Below are 20,810 nucleotides of genomic sequence, written 5' to 3' on the forward strand. Positions count from 1 at the left end.
ATTATTATTATTATCAAATGTACAACAATCGAGAAAGAAGAAGTTTAATAATAATATTACTATTATTTATTATCATAGGTATAGTATATAGTATAGTTTGTAGATAAGAGATCTATTTGTATTAATATTTATATTTTACATAATTGTTGTAGTTTCTATATCGAATGCAAATGCATTGAATATTACTAGAATCAATGTTAATAATGGAATGGGGGATTCTTCAAGTTTAAGTTTGGAATCATATCAAAATGGTCCAAATTCTTGTACGATTCAAATCAATGTATTGATTCAATTTACAAGTAAATCATCGATTGATTGGCAGACAGGTATTAAATCAATCTATGGAGGTGATGTTAAACCATTGATTGATGGAGGTGAATTGGTATCTTGGGACAATAGTACCCTTGAACAATTATGGACCATTCGCAACTACCAAGTACCATTGTCAGGATCACTACCAACTTCAAAATACCAAATTAATTCAAATAATCAACCAATTCAATCATTTACTTATTATTGTAAAAGTATATATTACACAAATATATATATAATTGATAGTATATTTTTATATTTATATTATCTCTCTCTTTGTCATTTAGAAATTACTTTACCTTTGAGTTTAAATGAATATTTTAATTTTCAATATAATATCGATCAAAATGAAATACAAGTTTATGTAAATATAAGTTATCAGTCACCTGGATTTGGTAGAAATGATTATGTTGGTAACCAATCAACTTGTTTATTCCAACAATTCATTCCATGTCAATTACATCCAGTTATTATTGAAAAAGGTCAAGTGCAAAGAGGGTTATTTAAATTAATTGTACCTGTTGGAGACAATATGATGGTTGGAGGAGTATCCCTTACCGCCGATATATTAAGGTTCACTCTAAGTGATACCATTTCAAACTTGACAATTACACTACCAAAATTATTTTATTCAAGTATGACATTGTTTGATAATTTATTTATAATATTAATTTAATTTAATTATTTTAGATGATAATGGGAATATAAATTGTATTGGATACAATGATACGAATAGTATGAATGGTATTATATCAAGTAGGAATAATCCAAATATAATGTGTTTGATCCAAAGAAATCAAACATCGATCCTATTACCATCATCTTCTTCATCAGGTCAAACTAATAAGGTTAAAATGACTAGAGTTCAAGGATCCCAATTAAATGGATTCTATTTATTCGATTCGAAATTATCAAATGGTGTCACTAATATCACCATTACATCTTTATTAACTTCATCTATTCCAAATCAATCTTTTTTATTTAAAAATAATTGTATGTAAATTAAATTAATTGAATGAATTATTAAACTAATCTATTTTTTTTTGAACATTTAGTTAATAATCCTTTTAATTTAATTATTACAAAGAATCAGAGTAATATAGATTGGAATAATACTATGATTACAATTCAAAGTAATCAAAATTCATTATTTTTACCATCAAGTTACATTCAAGTGTTAACTGGTACTTCTGGTAACCAATCACCAAGATTATCATTACCAATTAATTATCCATTTGGATTAAAATCAAAAACAGATTCATCAATTCAATTGCCATTACCATTTGTTAATTCAAATGGTTATAGAATCAATTATAATTCATCAATCTTGTCATCAACATCATCAAATCCATTTTTATTATTTTCATCTTCTTTAAATAATAATCAAAATCAATTAGGTATGTAAAAACATTTATAAAGTATTTATTAGATATACCATTCTAATTGTTTTATTTCTTTTTTTTAAAATAGAATATGATAATTTAGCACCAAAATTAAATAATATAATTGTAGATTTAATTGATTATAATACAATATCAATTAGATTATTTGTATCTGATGATATATCTGGAGTTGAAAAGATCAATGTAAATGATTGGAAAGTATTAACATTGTCTGATATTAAATTGGGGTCACCTAAAAGTGCATTATTCACTTCTATTATTAATATTGGTAACAATAATAATAATAATAATAACAATCAACTACAATCAACCAGCAGCAACAGATTACCTATTGGATTTATTGAAGTATTTGATAAAGCTGGTAATTCAAAAAGATACTTTGAAAATGATATCATTGGTACAAAGTTTATTAAAATACGTAGATTATTACCAAATCAATGTATGTTTAAACCATAAATAATCAATTAATATATATATAGATAATATATTAATTAGTTCTTTCTTTTCCATTTATTTTAGTACAATTAGAGGATTTAAAATTATTTGAATTTAAACCAAGTTCTATAGATTCAAATAATTTAGATAATAGTGTTGAATTAACATTTGGATTAAAGAATGATTCAATGATTGATAAGAATTGGAAACCATGGATTAAATGTTCATTTTCACCTTTTTCTAAACCGGTCCTATTTCAAGGTGCTTGGGTTGAATCACTTGGATTGTATAAAATCATCATCGATATTCCTCGTGGTATATTATCTGGTAAACTTGTATACCATTTCTTGTATGATTGGATCGATCATGATTTAATTGATTTAACATTTGAAAAATCTTTAACTATTATTAATGGTATGTCGTAAAAAAAAAAAAGAAAAACTATAATAATATTAATATTTATTTACTATTTTTTATTTTATATATTTAGAACAAGGAGATATAATTGGACCAATTGTACATTTTATGAATATTGCAAATGATAATAACCAAAAAATAATATTTAGTTTTACTATTCAAGATATGTTTGGTAATGGATTCATGTCAAAAAAGAATGTATCCGATGGTAATAGTTATTATGGTGGATATTTTGAATTGGGTGTCATGTCAACTCGTGATCCTATTCCATTTAATTTTACTTTGTATTCAGTACCTGCTAGTCAAATTATAAATAGTGCCAATTCGACAATGGTCAATATCAACTGTACCATTTTATATAACAACTCTGCAAGTACACCAACAACATGCCAGCCACAAACCTACCAAGTATCATATCTAAAACTATGTGATGATGGAAATAATTGTAACACCTTTGATCTGTATGGAGATTCATACCCTTACAATCCATTTAAAAGCTTTTCAAATGGTATACCCCCTAATCTACCGGTTACATGTCCTGTAACTCCTCCATCCAACTCCTCTTCCAACCCCAACTCCAACTCTTCGTCCCCACCAATACTAAAATCATTTGAATATAGACAAAGTAAAACAAATCCATTTGAAATGATGTTTAGTTTGGAAATCATTGATACTAGTGGATCAGGACTATCACCTAGACACTCTCCATTTATTTATTTAATTAGTAATACTTGGGAATTATTTTCAATCCAGATTCCTATCAACAACAATAATAGTAATAATGTTAATAATGATACAATTATAGTTGGAAATGGTTTAAAAACAAGTGGATTGATACAATTTAATAATACTATTCCATTTGGAGGACAACAACAAGTATTAATGTCAATTTATGGATTGACAGATAATAATTTAAATACTAGAGGTTATGACTCTTCAGAGTTGTCAAGTTTATTTGATGTCAATTCAATGTTGAGTTTACTAGGACCAGCATCATCTGAATCTTTACCAACCATTTCAAGTATTACACCAGTTGATGCTAAAGGTGGTGTCACCACAATCAAAGGATTAAATCTACAAGATTACTCTAATCAAACAAACACCAAGATTTATCTAAATTGTATGGATTCTACACCTATTCAACAACCAACTATACTTGGTCTATTCATTATTGGTGGCAACAACACCAACCAAACAACAAATGATGATGAAGAAATAATGGTAATTGCAAAGATTGAATCACCCATTTCATCTCAAAGATGTTTATGTAATATTCAAGTATTTGATCAATTATCAAATCCTCTTATATTATCCCCAATCAATTTCATACCTTCATCTCCTCCTTGTCAACTTGCAAGTCTTTACCCTACCAACAATTCTTCCTCCTCTTCCTCCAACTCATCATCATTATATCCAATACAATGTAGTAACCAAGGTAAATGTGATAATGAAATTGGATGTAAATGTAATGTTGGTACATTTACAGGTGCGGATTGTTCATTCTTGCCATTGATTGAATTCCCACCTATTGCATCGATCAAATCTCCTTCTGTGGGATTCAAAACAAACCAATCACAAGCTGATATATCAATTATTGAATTACGTGAATTATCATTTGATAATAACTCAATCATTGTAAACTCTTATCAACTAGACTGGAAATTAATTTATAATCAATCCTCTTCATTAATTTATACATCAGTCCTACCAAATCAACTAAAAACAACTTTAAATGTAACTATTGATTTCTTGGGTTATGTGAAGAGCGGCAACAACAACAACAATCAATACGGTGGAAATAATATTAATACTGTAAAGTATACTATCAATATGACATCATATACATTTGATAGTCCTTTAAATCCATTACAATTGATCATGTTGGCATCGATTGGTAATGTTATCAATGGTAATGATCAAGAAGAAAGAGATGCATGTCTCACCAAATTAATTGGGTACTCTAATAACAAACAAGTGTATGATATGACATGGCTACAAATTGGTGTGAATGATCAAGCTTTATATTCAAGATTCATTCATAATGCTACAATTGATGGTGACAGACCTGTCATTGTTTCAAATACTTTGGTTGATTTCAATGTATCTGCTGGAAGTGATAATAATAACAAGAAAAAGAGTACATTCAAAATTGGTATCACTGTTCCATATTATCGTCAATCCATATCAATCGATCCTACATTTCAAATGATTGTTGATCCAAATTATAATACTCGTCAAAGTAAAGGTGGTAGTAAACGTGGTGAGAATTCATTAGACCAAATTTACAAATGTTTAAATATGACGCAACGATGGGAGGGTCCTATTGACGAACCACCACTATTGTCACAGAATCTATTGATTGGATTTATTGTTGCAGTCATCCTCTTTGGATTAGTCACTACTACCCTAGTCGTATTATTAATTAAATATAAATATCATGTTAAATTATTCTTAATTAAATCAAAAATAATTAAAGATTAACAAAGTAAAATAAATAAATAAATAAATAAATAAATATTATTCCAACACAATTATAATTAATTGTGTGTGTTCAAAATATTTGTATTGTTGTATTATTGTTTTATAAAAAGAAAAGAGATATAATAATATATAATATTATATTTATATTTACTGTTAAGATGAATAAATCAATTAAAATAGAATTATATGATTTAAATAATAAGATTGAAAAGTTATCAAGTTTAATTGATATTGTCGAAAGTAATAAAGAGGAAGCAGAAAAGGAAAATGATAGTTTGTGTCAAGAGATTCTCGAACAAGAGATTAATCAACATCAAATACTTAGACATATTAGAGAATTGGGTCAATCTATAGAGTCAGATATTGACCATCTAGAAAGGATAGATGACAACCAAATCAACAGTCAACTAACACTCAAGGATAAAAAGAAAAAGAGAAGAAGAGAAAAAGCATTGGTCATACACAACAAGAGACTTGAAAATGACCAACTTTTAAACAATACTATTGATCAATGGCAATTATTAGTACATGAATTAGAATCAATGAACAATAATCAAAAGAAAAAGAAAAAAGATGATGTTAATGCAAACCAACTCGAACTTGATTACTACACCCAATCAAGCAAGTCTATTAGATCATTTTTATTAAATAGAGCTGAATGGAATAGATATAAATGTACGACGACTGGTATACTATCAACGAACAGTACTACTCTTTATGAATGCAAAAGAGGATCACCAATTCCAAGGGATATCATGACCATCAAATTTAATCAGTTTTGTTAAGCAAGAAGGAAGTACTTCATCATCTTGCTTAAAACATTATCTAGATACATATAAATAAAGGAGTGTCACTAACCACTCTTCAAATAATATTATAGATAGATAGACTGGATGGAGGATAGATGGTGATTTACACACAAATTTGCACAATACAAACACACCATCAACCCCACCACTTCCCTTTTGATTGGCAACCAATCAATCTATCAAATGCCGTATCGTATATGTAAATATAAATATTCTATATATATTTATATGTATGTAGAATCACGTGTGAAGGATGAAAAGGTTGAGTGGAATTTGTTACAGTGTGTAAAATCTAATGGCATGTTGTTTGCCGGCTTTCATACCCTCGAAACGTGATAAGAACTCCCTATTTATGTCTTCTGCTTCTTTTTCCCACTGCTACTCACTCTTCTTTCTTTGCTTCAAAGTAATGTGACAATCGGAAGGGGTTGCGTTGTGTTGTGTAATTGGATCATTTTATTTTTAAAATAATAATAATAATAATAGAGGGAGTGATTTAACACTCTCTTTATCATCATTATCATCATTTAAAGATAATACTATACTGTTTGTCCCCATCAATTTATTTTATTTGTTTCCCCAAAATCTATATTTAATTTATTCTCAAAATAGATAGATATTATTTTATATATAGTTTTAAAAGTTTCAAAGATCATTTTTGAAATGATGAAAGTTATTTTTGTATTTTTAATAATAGTAATCTCATTAATTGGAGGTGTTTTCCCAAATCAAGAACAGGCAGAACAAGTTGAAGATACAGATGGATGGTTTTCACCAAGTACCCCTGCTCCAGTTGATTATTCATTGTCATGTCCTGTATTAAAAAAATCAACATACTATCCAAATGATATTTATTCGGTTAGACCAGTTGATATTAAAGTTGTCTTGGTATGTAAATAATTATATCATTATAAATATTTATTCTATCAAATTTAATTTACCCTTTTTTAAAAACAATTAATTATTTTTTTTTAATGTAGGCTGTTGGTGATTCCCTTTCGGCAGCATTTGGATTAACATATCATGGTTTTGGAAGTTATGTTGGTGAGTCTAGAGGAAAGTCATGGTCCATTGGAGGTGATCCAAAGACTCCTTCAATTCCAAATTTTTTGGCTGCCATTGGAGCTGTAAATATTCTAAAACCAATAACCATTCCTAAAATCTATTGATTAATTTTTTTTTCTTTTTAAAAAAAGAATACAACAGGACAATCATTTGGAAGATCACTTCCATTACTACATTTCTTCCCAACATCAATGAGAGAGATTGCAAGAAGTCCCGATACTTGCCACAAATTAAATGGCGCAATGTCGACGGCAATCCTGAATGATGTCCCAGAACAAATAGAATATCTAGCAGATTACATTGATGAAATCAAACCAACTGTTGATATAATCAGAGATTGGAAATTATTAAATTATTATATTGGAAACAATGATGTATGTAAAATTAAATTACATTGATTTATTTTTTAGATTATTAATCTTTTTTCTTTTCCTTTTTCTTTATTTTTAGATTTGTGATTCATGTGAAGGTAAAAATACATCAACTGTAGCATTTTATAAAGATAATTATTATAATTCTTTATTATCAATGAGAAAGTCATTCCCAAGAATGATTGTAAATGTAATTTTAATTCCTAATCATATTTCCGAGATTGCAAATATGGGTAAAGGTGAAATGTGTAGTGTCATGCGTGACAAGATCATGAGATCTTGTACTTGTGCACTTTCAGATGATGGTAAAAAAGGTATGAAACTACAAAATATTTTTAGTCTGTCAAATATTTATTAAATAATTAATTAATTATTATTTTTTTCTAAACAATATAGTAATGGATCAAAGATCAAAGGATTTAAATCAGGTAATACTTAAAGCTGTAAATGATATAAATGAAGATAGTAAAACAAAAAATATTCAATTTAGAGCAGTCGTACAACCATTCCTAACAGAGACACATGTAAAGAGAAACTTTGTATCTGAATTTGATTGTTTCCATTTTAATGAGTATGGAGGTCGATTGGCTGCCGTCGGTCTATGGAACAACATGATGCAGACAACAAAATCAGATTCTATCAATGAATTTGATAAACCTATATGTCCATCAGAATCAACTTATTTAGTATCTGTTTAAAAAAAATAAATTAATTTTTATTGTTGTGTGTGTATGTTTTGTTGTATTACATCTTTATCTATCTGATAATTTATGAAACTTGATTGTATTTCTTTTCTTTTCCTTTTTTTTAATGAGCAACAATAGTTGCCTTTTGACCAGGTTTTGTAATAAAAGTTAATTTCTTCCAAAAGATTAGAGTTACACCAATATCAAACACCCAGAGTGATAGACAAAAGATAAAGAGTGGGAATCTATTGGCCATATCCAAACCATAACCAGCGAGTAGTGGACCGAGGATTCTAGCACCGCTACCCATGAGCATCATGAATCCAGTTTGGAAACCCTGTGGTTCATTCTCTCCATAGATACGATTCAGTAGTTTTGAATAGAGAGAATAGATACTGGTGTTTTGGGTAGGGATACCCATCGTGGTGATGATGACTGATAGAGCAAATTTCCATAGTTCAACGTGACGAGTAGCAGGGCCACCGAAAAAGACCAACAACATGGCAAGACCAGCACCCAAAAAGACTTGTCCAAATAGAATGAGATACTTGTCTTGAATACCCTTGTTGGCAGCAAACACTGTAGCAAAAATGAATATAATCACCTCACCAGAGATGACTGAATACATGACTGAATTATCTAGCGTATCGAAATTGTATTGCTGATGGGTGATTGGCGTGATAAGTGTCTCTAAAGCTCCAAACACAAAGTTTTGTACAAAATTGATCAAGAAACAGGTCAACAACGATGCATTGACCAATTTGAATAGTTTCTTGAAAAAGGTATCCTCTCTTTTTGGAAAAGGGTTGGCAAGATCTTGTTGATGATCGCCACCTTGAATTTGTTGTCCATAAATAATTGAAAAATGGTAGGATGCAGATGATATGTTGGATATTGAATTTACATTGGATTGTGCCTTTGATTGATTATTATATTTCTTACTATAATTATTCATACTAGTTATTGGACTAGTTGGTGTTGATCTATCATTTCTACTATTTGATCTTGAAACGTTTTGATTATTATTATTATTACTATTATAATTATTATAATTATAGTCACTATTATTAATATTATTATTGTTTGCGCCATCATTATTATTACTATTATTATTATTAATTAATAAATGTGTTTTTTCACTATAATTATTTGTCGATTGTTGTTGAGTAGTTGTTGTTGTTGTTGGTTTAGTTGATTTAGTTTCTACTCCTTGAGCTTGTTGTTTTTCATTAAAAGTAGGTTCTTTAAAGAAAATAAATGAAATGAGACATAAAAAGAGTAGGACAGAGAGCATCCAACCAGGTCCACGTAAAGGGTCGAATACAAAGTGTACATTTTTAATCCAAAACGAAGAGTTTAATTTGGCGAGTGCAAGATTAAATATGGGACCTGCCACCAATCCAATGGCATTGATACCGTTGACTTTGGCCATATAACGAGTTCGTTGCTCTTTGGTTGATACCGATGCAATGTAACTGTTGGTGAGTGCCATGTTGGCACTTCCAATACCTGCAATGAGACGACCGGCGATAATCATCAACGGAGAGACTGACATTGCATAGACAAGATTACCAGATATACCAACCAACAAACTGACACAAATCGCTTCACGCAACGTTCTCTTGTCGGCCCAGAACCCAATCAATGGCAGGAATATAAGTTGTGCCAATGAGAATCCACTGAGTGCCCAACCAAGCGTATTATTTGTACCATCCAACGAAACGATAAACTGCCATACCGAAGGCATCACAATACCATACTCTACATTTGCAATGAATCCAATTGCCATAATACTAATCATACTTGGTAAATGCATTGGTTTCTCTTGTTCTACTTCTCCTCCGACTTCCCCCTCTTCTTTGATCATTGGAGTTTCTTCATCTCCTTTGATTATATATCCTGCTCCATCTTCTTCTTCTGGAGTCAACATGACTTAAAATTTTATCTCTCTCTTTTAAATAAATAAATAAAGTATAGAACTGTTGATTGTTTATGTTTAAACAATTCAATTGCAATGTGAGTGAGTGTGGTTTAAAAGAATAGTAGTAGTAGTACGATTGATTTGATGTGTATGAATTATTAGCTTTTGCTTTGTGTTAATCTTCTTCTTTAAACTTTTCACCCCCTTTGAACTGAAATATCTCTCATCGGATGTAAAAGGATGGGGATATTGTGTTGGTGGTATTGCGTTGTTGGTAGAAAGTGTTTGAAGGTGGTTGACTGTGAAAATGCAACAAATATAATATTATGTGGCTCGGTATTGCCCGTTAAAATACCCGCGAATCCTCCGTCGGGATTCAAAACAAAAAACAATTAAAAAATTAAAATGAGGAGTGTCAGACCTGCAATTGGGGAGATTATTATAAAAATCTGGTGATCCGGAAAAGTCCTAATGATTTTCCATTCTATTTGTTTTCTTTTTTATTTTGTGACCTATACTCGAGTTCTGCAATTATTATTATGATTATTATTATTATTAAAGTTATTATAGTTGTTGTTGTAAAACTTCTTGACACCATTTATAAATGGTTGGTTGATTTGTTTTTTGAGCTTCGTCTTGAATGACTTGCAATAGTTCACGTGATTGTAGTTGGACGGCTTTGAGATACGCCATTTTTAATTTGTTACATAGAATACAAGTTTGGACAAAGTTGTGTGGGCTGTGTAGCTTTTGTACCATCTTTTCGGGGATCTTGAGATCCTTCATCTCGAGTGAACACACTTCGATGACGGTCATGGCGATTTGGTCCCAGTCCTCTGGATCGATAAAGTTGCGTAGATTGTTGAGATACTCTTCGACCTTGTTGTAGTTTTTACGTCTGCACATCATTGACAACGAGTTGATGTAGATGGGGATAATATCGAGTTTAAACTCTTGTGATAGTTTAAAACCAAGTTCAAAGTTGCCGAGTACGGTGATCTGTTCGACCAACTCTGACTTTTGCTTGTTACTGGCAAACACGGACAACTTGTAGATGGATGGGTTCTGGATATTCTTTTGTTGGGACTGGAGGAAACGACACACGTCGATTTGAGTGGTTGTGTTTTGTATGTACTTGGTCAGCTCCATATCGTTCATGACCTGGTTGGCCTTGTTGCGCTGGCCTTGTGGTGTACCCGCTACCAGGTGGAAATAGTGTAGTGCCTGCTCGAGGTGGGTGACACGTTGTGCAAGCGGACTGTCAGTATTCCCCAAAAACATCTTGATGCAAGTCAGACCGGCACGAATATGGTCGTTCATGTAGAGTTGGAATTCAAACAACAGCGAATACCATTTGCGCTCGTTCATGATCTTGCACGCGTTGAGCAGATGCTCCTGGAAGAGTGTAAGCTTGGGGTCGAGCTGCTTGACAATAGCAAATAGATCGGCCATGGTCGAGTTGTTGATATTGTGCTGCACAATCTCATCGAAAAAGATAGCTACTGACAAGTTGTCGTTGATCACAGTCTTGCACGCCATCTCCATCAATCCACGTCGCATCAAAAAGCTGACATGCATTTTACCCGTACCATACTTTTTAATATAATATATAATCTCTTCTAATCGTTCACTTGCTATTCCATTTGTATTTGCATTTGATCGAGGTGACACTGTCGCAGATAACCCCTGTGACGATGATAGTGATGATGATGATGTTGTTGGAGGTGAACTACTGGTAGCTTGCTGCTGTTGTTGTGTCAACAAACTATAAAATTGATTATCATCAATTTTAACATTGGTCACTCCTTTTTGATTGAAAAAGTTGTACAAGTTTCTGATATTATTGTGGTTTGGTAGAGGTGGTGTTTCCAATAATTGGATGATTTGGTTGAGGATCAAACTACTGTCGACCGACTCTTGAGAGAGTAGTGAAGTCGATGGTGACATGATACGACGGTTACCATCACCACTCGTCAAACAATATTTAAACTTTTCACGTGCATCTGAGTAATTTCCAAGTTGCAGCAGTGACATGCCCCAAGATACCCACGCAGGATCTGCTGGAATATTACATTTAGTAGCAACGTCAATTGCCAATTTCAATCGATCTTCACTAATTAATTTGTCTCGTAGTTGTCTTGCTTTTTGACTATCACTTAGATCAGTCAATGACATATTCCCATTACATTTTGATATTACCAATGATTGATATAATTCTACTTTACCCAAATATGTATCTAATACTGCTACCAATGTTGGTCCTCCACTAAAAATAAAATAAAGATATTAATAACCTTATCTTTCTGTTTTTCTTTTTGTCTTTGTTTTTTCTTTTTGTTTACCTATTAATATCTCTAAGTAATTGTAATTTTGTATATAATAATAATTGTTGAATCATATTAATGATTAATAGATTATCATCAGAATAAGTGGCAGTAGTTTGTAAACGAGATGAAAGGTAGTTGTAAAGTTCCAAACTTGTTTGATACACCTTTTTCTTTGATTCACAAAGATCAAATAAACTTTTGGCTAAACTAATCGATGGCGATCGAACAAAGAAATGTTCATGTCTAGTCTTTTCATCTTGAACTGTATCTTGACCATTTAATACCCATTTTAATTTCTTTGTTGTTGTTGTATTTGTACCGTTGCTGCTAGTACCTCCAGGAGAGACAGGTGAAGTTGGTGCAGATGGTATAGAGTTTGGTTTTGGTTGATTTGGAGTGTTGTAATCGTCAAACATGTATATTTCATTCTTGGCCATATACCGGGCAAATGAAAGTGCCTTGCGAGAATAGTAGCAAAAGAGGTCATCGTTTTTAAGGTCTTTAATCTCATGCAACAACTTGGCAACCAATGGTATCTTTTCATTCATGATGAGCATCTCTAGAATGAGGTTTGGCCAATTGACAAACGGCTCGTATTCTTTTTGTAAATCCATTGGTAAGAGGAGGAGTATCTTGTATCCCATCTCTTGCTGCTCTAGCTCTTGTCGTCGGTCCGAGTCAAGTGCGTTGTTGTTGGAGAGGAGGAACTGCACGAGGAAGAGTTTGACAGACACTTGACGCAGCTTGGGGAGTAGTGTACCGATGATGCCGGCTGCCTCGGATCCCAAAGTTGCCAATGTTTGCAGTGCCAGTGACGCATCATCCTTTTCAACCAATAAATAAAACAAGTAGCGTTCTTCTATTTCATTACGCACGTTGGTCACCGAAAACAAGTCTCTAATCTTGCGAGCGAGTTCGTAGTGACGTGAATCCAAAAGTTGGCGCACCATAGTAGCCGGGTCACGACGACACAACTGGTCAATCTCTTGCCAAGTCGTCCATTTAGCCGGACGTGACACACTCGATGATTTCCTCTCCTCCACCAAGATCGATTGGTATATCAACAAACACTGATACAACCTCTCAATATCCTTCAACTCTTTTCTCTCGACTGATTCCAAGTTATTAAAAGTCGAGCTTTCCTCTATGAGATTCTCCTTTTCAATCAATTCTCTCTCCAAATAGTATTTGCTATAGACTACCATATCAATGCACGTTGACACGTCCCAAAAATGGTACAAATCTTTGATCAACTGTCTAGCTTGTTTCTTGTCACGAATACGACGGATATAACGATAATTTGATAGTTTGTCATTTGATCTCTGTACCAACAGGTTCAACAGCCAGTCGGGTGCACCATCCTCTAAAAATTCATCGGCAATCTTGAGAGCCTTTTCCAACTGGTTACATGATATCAATTGTTGGATGATCTTGTAGTAGAATGGTTGTTGTTGTTGCAGTGTCTCTGTGTTGGTGACTAGGTCGGTACTTGCCAACAATGGTTCCAAAAGTGGGTCACTCTCAACCAATGAAACAGCTCTTGTCATCTCTTCAATCCAATTGGAAAGTGTACTAGACGGTAATCCCTTGGCACTCTCTTTCGCCAACTTGATAAATTCATTCTTTGATCCTTGACTCTGATGACTTTTCAACATACACAATAATATTGCCAATATCACAGATGATGATGATAAATATTCCAATAATGATTTTGAAATTACCGTAGTACTTGTAATAGTTGAAGTAGAAGAAATAGAATTGTTGGTAGAAGAAGGAGATAATGATGATGATTGGTTGTTGTTATTATTACTATTATTATTTGGATTAATAAAATGTAAAGATGAAATGATAAAATCTAAAAGGTCAACTTGAAGATATTCAGATAGTTGTTCAGCTTTTTGATAGTTTTGTTCGTTAAATATGATTTGTTCCAATAGTTTCTTTGGTCCAACTTTAATAATATCCAAATATTTGACAGTGTCTTCAGATGATATAGATTGATCAACTGGAAGATTATTGACAATATTATTGATTGATATCATATACTTGAATGATTTTGATAGTAAACTATCTTGATCCAAATCAATTATAGCTTGAATATCATTAGATTCTACCAATTGTTTTTTAATTGGATCTATTGTAGATTCTATCAATCTATTTAATCTTGTAACCATTTCTTGTTTCTTTTTAATTATTTGTTCCAAAGAGGAGGATGATGAGGATGTACAATAGGTTGTATATTCTATACTATTATTATCAGATATTAATTGATAAATTGATTTATCAACATATTCTTGATGTAATATCATTAAATAATTGATATATCTTAATGTTGTTGGAATTGGATGAAGAGGAATTGGAATTGGATGAAGCAATATTCATTAAATTGGAAATTAAACCTTTTTCCAATTTATCAGATGATCCTAATATTATATCACATAATATAATAAATACATCATCACTATCTGTTATTAATGGTACTATCTTTTTTAAATCTTCCAATGACGATGATGATGATGATTCATTACTACCACCACTACTATTAATACTACTATTTAAATAATTAAATAATAATGGAATTGATTGATATTGATTGACTTCTTTTTCAATTTCTTTTGTAACTTTGAAATAATTGATAGTTTCTTTAAAATTTGGATAATTAGTTCTCATACATAAAATAAGTAATGATTGAATTGGCATTACTATTAAATTCATAAATGGTATTTTGTTTGGTATCTAAATAATAAATAAAAACAATTAATTAATAATAACATATAATATATTTCATATTTCTATATAGTTTTACCTTTAACTTTAACCAATTAACAATTTCTGAACGATATTTTAAATTTTCTAAATTGATTGATAGAATTTCAATTCTTTCTTGACCTTTTTGAAGATCATTTGTGTTTTTAATGTATTCAATGACACGTAATAATGAATTGATCAATGATCCCAACATTGAAGGAGTTATATAGAATGCTTTGTTTTCAGTTGACTTGATTTCTTCATTTTGTTTGAGACTAGTATCAAATTGATTTAAAATGTCTACGATTGATGATCTATCCATTTCTTTATAATTATCCAATATTTCATTAAATGTTGGTAAATTTGATGATGCTTGAATCTCTTCTTCTCCATTTAAATTTAATTCATCAAATTGTTGTTGTTGTAATGGTTGCTGATTTTGTTGATGTTGTTGTTTTAAATTTTGATTTGAAATAAATATAGATAAATAAATAGATTCAATTAAACCAATTGATACAAGAGGATCTGAAACACCTTGAATCAATTGCTCCATATCTTCTAAAACTTGATCAAATTCTTCTTGTCTAAAATCCGATGATCTATCATTGCTGTGTCCATTAGTTTCCAATAATTCATTATTCTCGTCTTCTGATTGATTTACATTATAATGAAAGAATTTCAAAATATTTTTTAAAAGATAGAAACCTCTTATCAGATTCATATCATTTAATTTGGATAATCCTATTGATGACACCTTTTGATCCTTTTGTTTATAGTTGATGGGAAAGTCTGGATCCTTTTCAACGAGATCCAATATGTCTTTTGAATTGATGAATGGCAAAAAGTCCTTGATGACATGGACGAGTGAATGACTGGTGAATTGGTTGACCACCTGGTTGGTGATCTTGGACTGGTGGTCTTGCAGCACCTGGTTCTCTCCGTCGCGGATCTTGATTGGCGGGTTGTCGCCAATGACGAGCGATGAGCCACCGGGACTGTTGGGGACAGTCATCATGTTGTTGCAGCACCATTCGGCCATCTCGACCAAATACGCCAATCGCTTGTTTGCATGCACCAAAAACTCGTCAAACTCTTCGTGTTCTTGTTTGGGGTACTGGTTAAAGAGATCGAGTAGTTTCTTGCGACTGGCTATATCCTCGCGGAAATAGTCCCATCCCAACACAATAATGAGTGGCAGTAGCTTGGGGAATGGTTGGATGATGATCATCACCTCTTGGAATCGCTTCTCCTTGACCAGTTCAATAGCCACCTGCATAGCATACTCTAAAAAGTGTTTGTTGTTTACCCTTATAAAGTGGTAATACCAGTACCAGAAATCATCCATAATCTTGTTGGCCGTTGCAGAGTCTGACAATTGATGTTTATAATATTGATATTGTTTTAAAATATTAAAACATTGTGGGAATTCAAATGTGACCGATGTATTTGTTGCTGATGACGATGAAGATGATAGATTAACAGTAGTAGTAGTAGAAGAGTCATCTGTCTTTTCCTTTAAAATCTCTTCTTCAAATTCTAATAATACACGTAATGGATATAGAGTTCGATTTGACAACAAACTTTCATATACTTTGAGTCTAGACATTTCCAATGTCTTGCTATAGTCTGCCACCTTTTGATCCAATTTACTCTTGAATGGCATTTTGTGACATGTTGATCGATACTTGTCATACGATGAAGTAGACGATGAATCTTGTTGTTGTTGTTGTTGTTGAGGATTATAATTAATGTCAACACCTAAATTTGCAACCCTCTGTAAACATCTAGTTATAATATCAGAGTCACTATTCTCTTCTAATTGCAACATTTTTTCTGAATCATCCTCCTCACCCGATCTATCTTTAATATCAATTACTTTAAGTACTTGATATGCTTCATTGTAATGACCACTTGTCAATAATTGATTGACAACCTCGCAAACAACAATTTCCAATTGATTGGCAACTGGATGCTTACTAGTCAATAATGATTGATTGAAATTGTCTTCTTCATCATCTGCGTCACCACCCTTATTATTATTATTGTTCTGTAACTTTGTTACAAAAGGATCTGATAAATGACGTACCAAATAACTAGCCATCTCTGGTGAGTGTATCAAGATACGTTTGATCAATGCTTGACAACTACCACTTAACCGACTAGACAATATCATATTGACATGATTATTTTGTTGATGTAATTGTGGACTTGACATTGTTGGATTACCTCCACCACCACCATTACTATAAACATTACCATAACTATTATTATAATTGATATTATTAAAACTATAATTGAAATTATTGATATTATTAAATTGTTGGTATAATTCCATTGATGTTAATTGTGGTGATTGTCCAAATTGTCCATTTTGTTGTTGACCATTTTGTTGATTACCATTATGTTGTTGTTGTTGTTGTTGACTTTGTTGTTGTTGATATAATAAAATATAATGGTATTCTCTCAACTCTTGAATGATTGGTGCTATTGAACGATCGTTATTTACTTGTTCCCCAAGTATTGTATAAATCATCAATGCAAACTCTATCAACAATAGACTATGTTGACAAACATTTTGTTTAAATCCATCCTATAATTGAATCAACCCGAATCAATCAAACTATTAGTTAGTATACCCATATATATGAATATATATTGATAGTAGTTACCTTTTTTAAATTAAATAATTCAATTGAACATAACCATTGAAGATGTGAAGCAGAGGGGATGGACTCAGAAGTCAACCAGGAACCAGGTGGTCCATTCTTGATTGTATGTAATAGTATTGATGATATCTCATCAACTATTGTTGGTGTACCTGTTGATATTGTTGATGATGATGATGATGAATTATTAGTTGCAGCTGATGATGATGATGAACTATTATTATTAATCAATAATGATGAAGATAAAGATGAAGATGATGAAATGAGTGGTTGTTGTATTTGTTGTTGTAGTTGTTGTTGATCTTTAACTTGATGTATCAAAGCTCTTGCAAGTTCAAATTGACCTAATGACAGGTAATTACAAATCAACCTTATAATCTTTACATCCTCTTGATCGGTTAAGAATGAATAATGTTGTTTGGTTTCATCTGTTTCTTGTTCATATTGTTGTTGTATTTGTTGTTGTTGTTGATAGGGAGGTATCTTCTTCATTCTCTTATTCTTATCATCTATGACATCCATATAACAAACTATCTATCTTATCTACAAACTACTATAATACATATACACACAAATCATTAAAATAAATATAAATATAAATATCAAAATTAGGAGGGAGGGATGTGTGGGGAAATGGCCAAAGAGAACTTGCTTTTTTCGGGCGAACATTCTTCAATCTTACACCAAGCCACATATAACTAATCTGTACAAAGATAGATAGATAGATAGATACTTATACAACCTATACTATCAAAAGATGATATCAAGAAAACCAACAAGAATAGAATTAAATATTGATGATTTAGAAGAATATAATCAATTAAAGAAAGAACAAACTTTACAATACAACAATCAACCACCTACCTCTGCTTCTTCTTCTAATCAACAACAACAACAAAATAATTTTAAACTTGTTGATCTTGAAGCAAAACAACCTAAATCAAGAAATGAAAGAATAGGAATATGATAATCACAATCAATCACTATAAATGGATAGTTGATACAATTGCCGTGATGATGATGATTAATTAAATTTAAATTGATTGGCATATATGTACATTAATCACTACACAAAGACAATATATATTATATATCTATATATATATATTATATTGGATTGTTCTAGAATTGGTTATATTATTAAATTCGTTAAACCAATAAAATTGTAAATTATTATTTATTCTATCATAATAATAATTTGATCAATTTAAATATTCTAAATCTATGTATGGTATGGTATTGTATGGTTGATATCAAACTAACTTGTTGGTATGGTGATAAGGGTGAATGATGAGATTCATCTGTATATATCTCTATCTCTTTTTTGTTTTATATTATTATTATTATTATTATTATTATTATTATTTATAAATATTATTGGTATGGTCTATTTCTACTTTCTATTTCTATTTCTCTAATTAATCATCAAATACCTTTGAATAAGCGGCAGCTTGACGATCACGAAGAGTTTTACTCTTTTTGTTGAGAATATCGATTTCATGTTGAATCTCTTTGTCACTTGGAGACAATGATTGAGCACGAGCCAAATCCTCTTGAGCTTGGTCAAAGTTACCAATGGCAGTGTGAGACTTGCCACGACGGAACAAAGCCTTGACATTGTCGGGATCGGTAGCAATAACCTCTGTGAGATGGACAAGAGCACGATCAAACTTGTTTTGCTTGATCAAACAGACGGCAATGTTGTTCAAGAGGACGTTCTTGAGATCGTCAATCTCGCGTGTCTTGTCGTCGGTGAGATCCATCAAACCGTTGATATAGTTCTTTGCAAAGTGGTATTGTTGAATAGCCTTTACAAAATCGCCATTCTTAAAGTACTCTGCTCCCTTTTCCTTGTATTGATAGGCTTGGAGAATCTTGGCATACGACGATGGTGACAATTTAACTTCGGCTCCACTCTTTACATCTTCAATAAACTTTCCCAATTCCTTTGATCTTGTTGAGAAATACATTCTCTTTGTATCATCAGTACATTGTGACTAAAAGTAAAAGTAAAAGTAAATCAAACAAGATTAGATTAGATTAGTATATCAACTATATTATATACAATCAATATCGACATACCAAAATAATATAACATTGATTGAGGTTTTGTAATGATTCCATATGCTTTGGATCAAGAGCAATAACCTTTTGGTAATACTCTGATGCTCCTTGAAGTAATTCAACCTTTATAGATCCATCCTTTGGGAATAATGTTGACTATAAATAACACAAAGAAAAAGGTATTAATATAAAAACAATCTTTAATCATAAATCAATCAATGAATCAAGATCAAATCAATCATTTCAATAATACATACAAAACCCAACAAGATATTACCAATATAGAAGCAAACCTTGACTCTACCCTCTTGTTTTGGACAGCTCTTTTCAATGTCTGACAATGTCTTTAGACCATCTTGGAGACCAGCAGTCTTGTTTGTTTTACTGTTTTTTTTTTGGGAAAGATTATGGAATGTGTAAGTTATAATGAACAAATCAAACATATAGAGAGATAGACAAAAGAGAGAGACGAATGTTAACATTCATCCTTTCCCCCCTTACATTCACTCTCCTTCTATCTATCAATCAATCAATCAATCTATATATATATAATATATATATAGATAGATAGTAGTGTATAGAAATACATACTAAGCTTCCAAAATGAGAAGAGCAGCACTAGAGATAACTTCACGGAACGAATCTGGTAAATCAAATTGAGCAATAGCTACTTGCAAGTTCTCTTTTGATTCATCAATAGAGATTGATTTGACTGTATCAATGAATGAAATCCAATTTTCCATCTTGTTTCTATCTTCTTCTTCTTCTTCTTGTTTATGTATAATGTACAAATATTTATAACTCTTTTGTTATCTCTAAATAATGAATTAAAAATTTAATATCTCTCACTCTGAGTTTTTTTTAAAAGGAGTGTGAAGTCATCACTGATGGTTTCGAGCCTCATCATCCAAAAATAAAAATAAATAAAAAAAACACAAAAAGGGTTATTGATTTTATAAGTTTTGAGATGATTGGATTGATGAATACATAAAACTCTCTTATATATTTATATTTTAATTAATTGTAATAATAATCTCTTCCGATTTGTTTATCAGTTAAGTATAGTGTTTTTTATTTTTTAAAAAAAAGATCCATGATTGTATTA

The 20,810-nt window shown here is 31.4% G+C and overlaps 8 protein-coding genes across 8 annotated transcripts; 4 read left to right on the forward strand and 4 right to left on the reverse strand.

Annotated features, from left to right (window-relative positions):
- Nucleotides 1–208: 208 nt before the first annotated feature.
- On the forward strand, nt 209–5,048 carry DFA_10718 (uncharacterized protein; the record flags this gene model as incomplete). The annotated part of the gene is made up of 7 exons (XM_004351309.1): nt 209–524; nt 600–947; nt 1,003–1,305; nt 1,368–1,709; nt 1,783–2,154; nt 2,235–2,564; nt 2,641–5,048. The coding sequence occupies 7 exons, from the start codon at nt 209–211 to the stop codon at nt 5,046–5,048; spliced, it is 4,419 nt and encodes a 1,472-aa protein (XP_004351361.1).
- Nucleotides 5,049–5,206: 158 nt separating this feature from the next.
- On the forward strand, nt 5,207–5,833 carry DFA_10719 (uncharacterized protein; the record flags this gene model as incomplete). The annotated part of the gene is made up of 1 exon (XM_004351310.1): nt 5,207–5,833. One exon carries the CDS (start codon nt 5,207–5,209, stop codon nt 5,831–5,833), a length of 627 nt encoding a protein of 208 aa, XP_004351362.1.
- Nucleotides 5,834–6,085: 252 nt separating this feature from the next.
- On the forward strand, nt 6,086–7,991 carry DFA_10720 (phospholamban; the record flags this gene model as incomplete). The annotated part of the gene is made up of 6 exons (XM_004351311.1): nt 6,086–6,155; nt 6,492–6,745; nt 6,838–6,984; nt 7,054–7,296; nt 7,373–7,607; nt 7,690–7,991. 6 exons carry the CDS (start codon nt 6,086–6,088, stop codon nt 7,989–7,991), a joined length of 1,251 nt encoding a protein of 416 aa, XP_004351363.1.
- A 109-nt stretch (nt 7,992–8,100) lies between these two features.
- On the reverse strand, nt 8,101–9,909 carry DFA_10721 (uncharacterized protein; the record flags this gene model as incomplete). The annotated part of the gene is made up of 1 exon (XM_004351312.1): nt 8,101–9,909. One exon carries the CDS (start codon nt 9,907–9,909, stop codon nt 8,101–8,103), a length of 1,809 nt encoding a protein of 602 aa, XP_004351364.1.
- Nucleotides 9,910–10,464: 555 nt separating this feature from the next.
- On the reverse strand, nt 10,465–10,593 carry DFA_10722 (uncharacterized protein; the record flags this gene model as incomplete). The annotated part of the gene is made up of 1 exon (XM_004351313.1): nt 10,465–10,593. One exon carries the CDS (start codon nt 10,591–10,593, stop codon nt 10,465–10,467), a length of 129 nt encoding a protein of 42 aa, XP_004351365.1.
- Nucleotides 10,594–11,233: 640 nt separating this feature from the next.
- DFA_10723 (uncharacterized protein) lies at nt 11,234–18,163 on the reverse strand (the record flags this gene model as incomplete). Its single annotated transcript, XM_004351314.1, has 6 exons — nt 11,234–11,382; nt 11,484–12,166; nt 12,243–14,520; nt 14,627–14,963; nt 15,034–17,565; nt 17,645–18,163. The coding sequence occupies 6 exons, from the start codon at nt 18,161–18,163 to the stop codon at nt 11,234–11,236; spliced, it is 6,498 nt and encodes a 2,165-aa protein (XP_004351366.1).
- A 235-nt stretch (nt 18,164–18,398) lies between these two features.
- cdc26 (subunit of anaphase promoting complex) lies at nt 18,399–18,608 on the forward strand (the record flags this gene model as incomplete). The annotated part of the gene is made up of 1 exon (XM_004351315.1): nt 18,399–18,608. One exon carries the CDS (start codon nt 18,399–18,401, stop codon nt 18,606–18,608), a length of 210 nt encoding a protein of 69 aa, XP_004351367.1.
- A 451-nt stretch (nt 18,609–19,059) lies between these two features.
- Nucleotides 19,060–20,448, reverse strand: DFA_10725 (uncharacterized protein; the record flags this gene model as incomplete). The annotated part of the gene is made up of 4 exons (XM_004351316.1): nt 19,060–19,638; nt 19,724–19,861; nt 19,963–20,089; nt 20,297–20,448. The coding sequence occupies 4 exons, from the start codon at nt 20,446–20,448 to the stop codon at nt 19,060–19,062; spliced, it is 996 nt and encodes a 331-aa protein (XP_004351368.1).
- Nucleotides 20,449–20,810: the final 362 nt, after the last annotated feature.

Source organism: Cavenderia fasciculata (assembly GCF_000203815.1).
Source record: "Cavenderia fasciculata unplaced genomic scaffold Scf_EUAJFUG01CK1KI-5, whole genome shotgun sequence".
Classification (NCBI taxonomy): Eukaryota; Evosea; class Eumycetozoa; order Acytosteliales; family Cavenderiaceae; genus Cavenderia; species Cavenderia fasciculata.